Source organism: Tenrec ecaudatus, chromosome X (genome assembly GCF_050624435.1).
Source record: "Tenrec ecaudatus isolate mTenEca1 chromosome X, mTenEca1.hap1, whole genome shotgun sequence".
Classification (NCBI taxonomy): domain Eukaryota; kingdom Metazoa; phylum Chordata; class Mammalia; order Afrosoricida; family Tenrecidae; genus Tenrec; species Tenrec ecaudatus.
This window is the reverse complement of record NC_134548.1, coordinates 167,156,478-167,165,562: the sequence shown is the minus strand read 5'-3', so window position 1 is coordinate 167,165,562 and position 9,085 is coordinate 167,156,478. Positions and strand designations below refer to the sequence as shown.

General features: G+C 53.0%; 1 protein-coding gene across 1 annotated transcript; it reads right to left on the bottom strand.

Annotated features, from left to right (window-relative positions):
- Nucleotides 1-245: 245 nt before the first annotated feature.
- On the bottom strand, nucleotides 246-8,193 carry AVPR2 (arginine vasopressin receptor 2). Its single transcript, XM_075538508.1, has 3 exons — nucleotides 8,126-8,193; nucleotides 534-1,372; nucleotides 246-451 (listed from the first exon to the last, which is right to left on the bottom strand). Exons 1-3 carry the CDS (start codon nucleotides 8,191-8,193, stop codon nucleotides 246-248), a joined length of 1,113 nt encoding a protein of 370 aa, XP_075394623.1.
- Between the last annotated feature and the right edge of the window lie 892 nt (nucleotides 8,194-9,085).

The window sequence follows — 9,085 nt, the reverse complement described above, 5'->3', positions numbered from 1 at the left end:
GAGCGGCGCCGAAGTCTTTGTGGGGGGTGGGGGTGGGGGAGTCTTCTGTCTCTGTGGTGCCACCCCCATATACCCCCTGACCAGACTTCAAGGAGACCCTCACCACACGAGCATACGAGCAAAAGTTTATTAGCGGCGAAGGGGACTTGCAGAGGGCTGGCGGGGGGGGGGGGCTTAGAAGCCAGGAAGGAAGGTCTCACAGGGCACTGGCCCAACCCCGAGGGTCCCCTCCTCCCACGGGCTCCTCAGAAGGATGGCTCTTTGGCCAGGGAGGAGCTGGCTGTGACACAGGACTCCTCCTGGGGCCCCAGGCTGGGGGTGGCACGTGCCCGACCACAGCAGAGCAGGCTGCGCAGCTCTGAGGCAACACTGCTGCTGAAGGAGGTGTAGATCCAGGGGTTGGTGCAGCTGTTAAGGCTGGCCAGCAGCATGAGCAACACGAAGGGGGGTCCTGGAGAGGTAGAGGCGGCGGCTCAGGGGCCTCTGGGTGCACACAGGGCCCCCTGCTGGGCATGGGCTGTGGCTGCACCCACCTTCCAGAGGCGCCTCTGGATCCCACGCTGCCCACAGCTGCACGAGGAAGAAGGGTGCCCAGCACAACACGTACACAACCACAATCACCAGCGTCATCCTCACGGTCTTGGCCATGGCTGCTGACACACGGGCTCCCTCGCTGGGGCCACCTACTCGGCGCCCGCCACGCCGTCCCCCAGCCCTTTCTGTGGGCACCAGACTGGCATGGATCTCCCGGAAAATGAGTACCTGGCAGGCGGCGATGCCCAAGGCAGGGGCCACGAACACCATCAGTGCGATCCAGGTGACATAGGCGCGGAGGCCCCAGGGCTGGGCAAACCGGGCCCAGCAGTCCAGGACACCAGTGCCCACGTCCTGCTGGGCGAAGATGAAGAGTTGCGGCAGGCTGAGGAGGAGCGAGCTGGCCCAGGCAACCAGCACCGGTCGGTTCCAGTGTGCGCTGCTGCCATGGCGGTAGGCCAGCATGGGGCGGCAGATGGCACGGTGGCGGTCCAGGGTCATGGCTAGGATCATGTAGGAGGAGGCATACATACCCACCATCTGCAGGTACTTCACGGCCCGACACAGGGCATCCGGTCCCCAGAAGCGGTCGGTGGCATCCCAGGCCAGCTGGGGCAGCACTTGGAACAAGGCCACTGCCAGGTCAGCCAGGCACAAGTGGCTGATGAAGACGTGCATGGGCGCCCAGCGGCCCCGCCGCCCCCGCCGCACCAGGGCTGCCAGCACCAGGCCATTGCTCACAGCGACCACCACAAAGACAGTAGAGAGCAGAGCCAGCTCCACCCGGGCCAGCAGCGGGTCCCGGGGCTCCAGCTCCTCACTGCTGTTGCCAGGGGCCCTGGGGGGAGAGAGGGCCCCAGGCTCAGCTGGTCGGGTGGAGAGAGAGAAGGTGGAGTTAGGATCACTGGGGAAGTTAGGTGGGTGTGGGTTTGCCTTCAGGACCATGCCCTCCCCGGCCCCTTTCACCAGTTGGCACCTTACCCGAGGTGGGGGAAGCTTTGAGCATGTTGGGTCACAGGGTCAGCTCTGATCACCTTTGGCAGGGGCCCGTCAGAGTGCTTGGCAATAGGGGCCTGTGTGGGCTTGGGGGCTGTCAGGAGAGACGGAATGGGAGCCACAAATGGGCAGAGATGGACGAACTGATGGACACCTGGGCGACTAGCCGGCGCCAGCACCCACCCACACCTGGCTTGTGAGTGAGGCCTGTGGTGGGCCTAGACACTCCCAGCCCCCACCCTTCTGGGCCCCTGGCCACCTCAGTCCCCCTCACCTGACTGGGCTCCCCGGCTCTTGGGTGGCCCGGCAGTAGCACGGTGGCCCTGTTCTCCGATCTGCACTGTGACTCAGCCCCGCCCCAGCTCTGGGAGTGACCTGCGTAAAGGGGGACTTCCTACCCGGCCCCGCCCCCCTTCCCCCACCCTTCCTCCTGGGCCACTGGGAAATCAGTTCCTGGCCTACAGTGCCCTGGCCAGGCCCGTCCCATCCACACCCCCAGACTCCTTCTCCCCAATCCTGGGGCCTTTCACCACCTGCAGAGAAACTGAGGCCAGGACCCCATGGCCTTCCCTGGGTCCAAGAGTGAGCTCAGTGCGTCTCCAAGCGAAGACACAGCCCCCTCACAGGCCATCAGCCCCTCCCTCGCCTCAATTAGGGCCTGGCTGGAGAGGAAGGACAGGAAGGGGGGCAGGGGCCCAGCCAGGGCTTAATGTACCCCTGAGATCTGGCTTCCTCACGAAGGTCCTGCCAAGGTCCAGTGGGAGCAGGAGCCACACCCTCCACCTCCCTCACCCACCTGCAGCTACCTGTCCCGAAGGCAGGGGTTCTCCGAGCTTGCCTACAGCAGGACCATTCCTGGAAAAGGCTGGCCGGCTCTCATGCCCTTGAGCACACAGATTCTGCACTCCATCCTTCCCCTCTCCTCTCCCAGTCCAGCTGGGCGGGGCGGGGGGGCACTCCTTATCCACTCCCCCTCATCTCCCCTCCAGTCCTTCCTCGCTGCAGGCTGGGCTGGTTCAGGGTTCAACCTAGGCCAGTACAACCCACCCATGGGCAGGCTCCAGTTCAGAGACTGGCCTGCCTTCCTGTTTGTCCGTCTTCTCGGTTGACCCAAAGGCCAGGGACCAAACAGCCTCTCCCTGAATCCGTTGCCAGCACTCCTCCCTCCCAGAACCTTCAGTCACCCCCTGCCCTTTGACACCCCAGCATGTCCACCTACATGTACACAACACCCCACAGCATGCACCTGGGCACCCCCCCTCCACAATACCATGTCCATGTGCACACCACCACAGCATGCACATGTATGTACATGCACCCCTTCTGCCCACACTACCATGTACATTCACACCTCTTCCCCACAGTATTACATAAATGCACACACACCCACAGTACATGCACCCCATAGCATGTACTTGATGTATGCCACACCCAGCAGTACATACCAGCCCCCACAGCATGCACATGCGCAGAGCACTCCACATAGTGTGTGCAGGTACACCCCACAGCACATGCATGTATACATGTAACTTACAGTGTGTATGTGGACACACCCATAGCATTTACATGTACACACATGACACTCCCACATGTGCTTATAAACACCCCACACCCAGCATGTACATGTATACACATACCCACAGCATACCGCTGCCACACACGGTATGCATATATGCACATCATACCCACGTGTGCACACTACAGCATACACATGTACACCACACACATGTGCATGTATACACACCACACCCTTGCACATCTACACACAACACACCATATCCACGGATGCACATGCATACCACATGAACGCAGGCATGGCATCCTACCGTGCCCTGGCCCACCCAGTGTGGGATCAGAGCACACACAGAGGCCGTACATACATATACCACGCGCACACGCACAGAAACAGACATGCACTCTCATGCTGGCTGCAGACTCCCTGTGGAGCACCCGGGGAGCCTGGGGTCCTCGGCCTACGAGGTGGACCCCTGCAGGGGAAGGCACACGCCACTAGTGATTATGATCAAAGAGAATGAAAGGCTTTCTCATGCCATTCACAGCAACAAGAATGGTCAGCAACAAAGTCTGCAGGCATAGCAGAGCAGACTCGGGTAAACTGAGCCCTGGGAAGAAGTCCCCCCAGAACAAATGCTGCGTGTGCCTTCCCCTGCAGGGGTCCACCTCGTAGGCTGAGGACCCCGGGCTCCCCAGGTGCTGCACAGGAAGGATTCTCTGAGGCACACAGCCATCAAGACCACGAGGTTCTCTGTCACCCGCATGCCTGGCTGCAAGCCAGAGCCGGAACTTCTGGAGCATGGGGCCAGCCGCTGGGGTGCAAGGGCCACTATTTCCTTCTGGGTTTTCTGCCCAGAACCAGCCCTTGGCCACACAGTGCTGGGTCCCTCTGCTCCTGCAGTCTGGGTTTCCCTGCTGTCGTGTGGGCGGGGGGGGGGGGGCGGAGGGTTCCAATGCAGGTCTTTCTGCGTGCCAAGTGGCAGGAGGACCACAGGAGCAGTGAATCAGCAGGAGTGCCTGCCCTGGGCCTGCCACCACCTGGGGCATGTGCACTAGTGGGGGGTCCAGGTAGTGAATGGTGGGGTTTGGATGGTGGAGAGGAGGAGGAGGAAACGCTGGCAGCTCAGTTCTGCAAGGTGGAGGAAGGGCCTGGCTCCAGGCAGTGGCCAGCCAGCCTCTGGAGCCCTCCCCTGACTTCTTTGTGGGTGGCTAATGGGTGGGCCCTGCTCCCCAAACCCAGTGTCTGAGCAGGAAGGATGGGTCTGGCCAATGGGGCAGAAGGGGTGGGTCCAGACCCACCTGGCTCCCTGAAATGATAAATCTTTGTTCAACAACCACCAAGTGGGCTGCCTGCTGGGCCCAGTGGGGCATGCCGGGATGAAAAGACCTGGACCCTGTGTCAGGCTGGCTCGTTTCCCATCTTGATTAAAGTCTAATCGACCAATTTTTAATGGATCATGTTACTTTGTGCCTGATCTAAAAAGTCTTTGCCTAATCCATTGCCACTAAGACAGTTTGCTGTGATTTTAGATGCCTGCTATTTTTATCCCTTGAATTTAGGTTTGCGATCCTTTTTGAGTTAACTTTTATGTATGGTGTGAGGTACAGGTTGAGGCTCTTTCTTGGGCATGCGGATATCCAGTTGTTCTAGGCCCAATGGTTCCAAAGAAATATTTGGAGGAAAATCAATGAAACCTCTGGGTGGGGGTCTGTCTCTGGGCTCTTCCTTCTGTTCCATTGATCTACAATCTATCCTAGGCCAGTGCTGCGCTGCCTTGATCAATGTAGATTTACAGTAAGCCTCAGACAAGTCCCTTCCCTCCCCCAAGTTTGTTCTTATGCAAGATCATTTGGGCGCTTTTAGGTAAGTTGCATTTCTACAAGCTCTTTGGAATCAGTTTGTCAGTTTCATAAAACTAAGCCTGCTGGGAGTTCTTCTTTTTGCTAGAAAAGGAAACTTTCTTGTTCCCTTTGATCCTGGGCTGGGGACAGGGCCTCCAGGTGGTGGCCATGCGGCCGGAGCGATAGGTGCAGACAAAGGGACTGAGGCCAGCAGGGGGAGGTGGAGGGCTCCCTGCAGCCTCCTCGTCATGGTCATGTTCGAGGGTGCGCCTGGGGGCTGGCCAGCCTGGGGAGGCAGGTCAAGTGGCCTCTCATCTTCTCGAGGAGTTTCACTTCTCTGTCCAGGAAGTGGTTCTCCAGATGGGTGGTGCCGGCCTCAGCTTCCGCGGAATAATTCTGTGGGGTCGGAGAGTTCGTGCTTGCTTGAGGGTTTGGAGCTAAGCATACAAAATAGAACGGTGTTCGTTGGTTCCAGGAAGGGGTGACGACCAATAAGATGGTCCCCGAGGTTGCGCGTGGTGAGGAAGATGGAGAATTGGCCGAGGCTGCAGGTGGGGAGTCCAGAGGGTTGTTCTGGCCAAACCCTGAAGAAGCCTGACATGAAACCCTGGGCCGGAGAGCTTGAAACCTGCTGGGAGTTTGACTGAGATTGCGTTGAATTTGAAGGGAACAGAGATGGTGGACCCCGGCATGATAGCGATTTCTGAGTACGCTCTCACTCTCTCTCATTTCTGTACGTTTTGTTCATTTCTCAGCAACGTTTCTGCCACAGCTTTTCTCTGAGTAGTTCGTGTTTTGTAAATGATACTTTAAAACTATCTTTTCTGATTATTCATTGCTAGTATACGGAAATGTTAATTTTTTATATCGACTAGCCTGCAACCTGGCTGAAATCACTTACTAGTTCGACGGTTTGTTTTGTCTATAATTTAGGAGTCTTTGCTCAAGATTTGAGCCAGCTGTTCTTTCTTCCTTCTTCCTGTGCCACCGCACTAGCAGAACTCTGATAGTGTCGTGGCTTGTGCATTGGGCTGCTACCCACAAGGTCAGCAGTTCCAAGATGAGGCGTTCTACTCCCATACATATTGACATCCTTGGACACCCGTAGGGTCCATGAATCAGGGTTGACTCGATGGCCGCGAGGTTTGGGATTGCCAATACCGTGACTGGATCCTGATCATCTGAGAGGATGAGTAAGTCTTTCATCATTAAAGGACACTTGTGGGTTCTCATAGATACCCTTTATCAGGCTGCGGAAATGGTTCTTTATTTCCAACTGGCCGAGAGCTTTGTCACAGATCGGGATCGAACATTCTCTGTTGAGATGATTCGCTTTGTTTTCATTTTGCTTGCTCCCCTGCTAATATGGCTAATTACACCGAGTGGTTTTCAAATATTGAAGCAGCCTTGCATTCCTGGGTGGAATCCTGCTTAGTCATAATGTGTTATATTTTAATATCAATGTTGCTTGCTTTGATTGGCTAAAATTCTGTTTTGCATTTTTATGCATGAGAAAGGATCAGCCGTTGGAAGATGTGCTCTTGGTGACAGAACTGAAGCTGGAGGGGACATGATAGAATTTTGCAAGACCAATGGCTTCATCCCTTTTCTTCAACAACATAAATGGCACAAGGTTCTCTTCTTTCCTGTAGAGAGTTCCAGTCTCAGAAGCCTCAAGGAATAGTTGGATTCTGTCTGACAGGGTCATGGTGATTCAGAATCAACCCGATGGGCCTGACCAGATGGAATACAATGGAATCGAACTGACTACATCTGTGGGTAGAGATGGATGAATGAGAACCTCAATATCAGCAGCTAAAACCAGACCAGGAGCTGACTGCAGAACACACCATCAGTTGCTCCTATGTAAGTTCAGGATAAGGCTGAGTAAAATGAAAACTAGCCCACGAGAGGCAAAATACGATCTTTAATCTATCCCCCCCTGAATTTCCAGAACAGATCAGGAACAGGTTTGACTCAGTGAACATTAGTGATGGAAGAAGACCAGACGAGTTTCTGGATGACATCAAGGGAAAAAGCAAAGGCCATTCAAAAGACAGGAAAGAGAGCAAAGACCCAAGTGGAGGCCAGAGGCAACTCAGAAACTTGCTCCTGAATGCAGAGTCGCTGCAGCACATGGACAGAACGCTGAAGTCAATGAGCTCACCAGGAAATGTCAAAGGGCAGCTCGAGAATAAAAAGCAGTGCAATGCAATGTGTAAAGGTCTGGAGTTAGAAAGAAAGGACACACGCAGTGTGTCTACATTGTAAAACAGTTGTATTGGCATATACTTCACAAATAATATAATTCGATAGTTCAATCATATTAAGAAGACTTGTATAATCACCATCACAATCAATTTCAGAACGTTTTATTCTCTCCTGCACTCATGGTTGTTAGCTCCTGATTTTCCTCATCTCAACCTTCCCTGCCATACCCCTTAGAAGCCATTAACCCAGTTACTCCTCTATAGCTTTACCTCTCCTAGATCATAAACAGAAAACCATCACAAGAAAGCCAAAACAAAACAAAACAAAAAACCAACAAACCACCAGCAGCAACAGAAAAACCCCAACAGTAGTAACAAACGAAAACAGAGGGAAAATCTCATTTGAAAAGAAAGCAAACTATATGAAAAACTAAAACCAACTAAAATGGGTCAAAAGGGAAATAAAAAGTTTTACCACACTCAGCATATCTTAAGCCGAACAAAATGAAGGAAAAATTCAATACTAGAGTTGGAATATTGAAAGAGTCTGTGGTAAGGTGACCAGATGTCCTGCTTTTGGCGGAACAGTCCCGATTTTTAATCATTTCTCCCGCGTCCTGCAGCGTTTTAAAAAAAGTCCCACTTTTTGGAAAGAAGGCACGACAAGCTAGGGTATATGGTTTTCAGCTGCCATGTGGCTATTTCGCCAGGATATGAGTTTTGTCCGTGGTGTCCCGCTGGTGTCCCGATACAGGAAGCACCAAAAGAATGTGATGGAAGGAAAAGACAGAGTCCTTTTTTATGAAAACGTACTAGTCGACATTGCACTATCTCAAGAGGTACTATATCATCAAGAACCAGTGAGACCGAAGGAAGAAGTCCAAGCTGCACTGAAAACCTTAGCCACCAACAGGGCTCCAGGAATTGCTGGGACAGCTCCGGGAGCACCCACTCTTCTATGGCCGGAAAGGTGGGAAGACAACTGCTTGGCCAACTGACTGGAAGACATCCCTATTTGTAGCCATTGCAAAGAAAGGTGACCCAACAGAATGCACAAAGCATAGAACAATATCCCCGATCTCACCGCCGGTAACATTTTGAGGAAGATAATTTAGACGCAGTTGGAGAAGTACATGGAGAGGGAGCCGCCAGAAACCAAAGGTGGATTCAGAAGAGGAAGTGGAATGAGGAATGGCAGAGAAAGCTGTTGACTTGTGTTTCATTGACTCTGCCAAGGCCTTCGAAAGCATCGTGAACGATGGAAATTACACACACTTCATTGTGCTCATGAGGAATCTGTACATGGACCAAGAGGCAGTCCTTTGAACAGAACAAGGGGAACGCTGCATGGTTGAAAATCAGGACAGGTGTGTGTCAGGATTATATCCTCTCGCCAGACCTATTCTGTTTGTATGTTGAGCAAATCAACTGAGAAACTAGACCATATGAAGAAGAACGCAGTCTCAGGATTGGAGAAAGGCTCATTAACAACCTGCAATGCAATATGTAGATGAAACAACCATGCTTGCTGATAGTGAAGAGACCTTAAAACACTGATGAAACTCAAAGATCAACATCTCAATATAAAGAAAACAGCTGGACCAGATGACAAGATCATGAGAAATGGAGCAAGGATTGAAATTGTCAAGGATTTAATCTTGCTTGAATCCACAATCAATGCTTACGGCAGCACCAATCAAGAATTCCAATGATTTATTACATTAGGCAAATCTGCTGCACAAGCCCTTTGGAAAAGCCTTTTGTGAAAGAGCAGAGATGTCACTTGAGGACTGAGGCGTCCTCTCCAGCCATGGCGTTTGCACGCATTTCATGTGCATAGGAGAGTTGGACAATGAATAAAGAATATGGCAGAGGAATCGATGCCTTTGAATGCTGGTGCTGGCCAGGAATATTCCAAAAGAAAAAGGCAAATCTGTCTTGGAAGAAGTCCAACCAGAAGAATCTCCTCAGAAATGAGATTGGCAAGG

Bases quoted from the DNA above. Each gene is read 5' to 3' on its own strand.
- AVPR2 (XM_075538508.1), bottom strand. From the start codon at position 8,193: ATGTTACCGGCGGTGAGATCGGGGATATTGTTCTATGCTTTGTGCATT. The intron at 1,373-8,125 runs GCAATGGCTACA...CTCTCCCCCCAG, and splicing joins CTGTTGGGTCACCTTTCTTT to GGCCCCTGGCAACAGCAGTG. The intron at 452-533 runs GTGGGTGCAGCC...CTACCTCTCCAG, and splicing joins TCCAGAGGCGCCTCTGGAAG to GACCCCCCTTCGTGTTGCTC.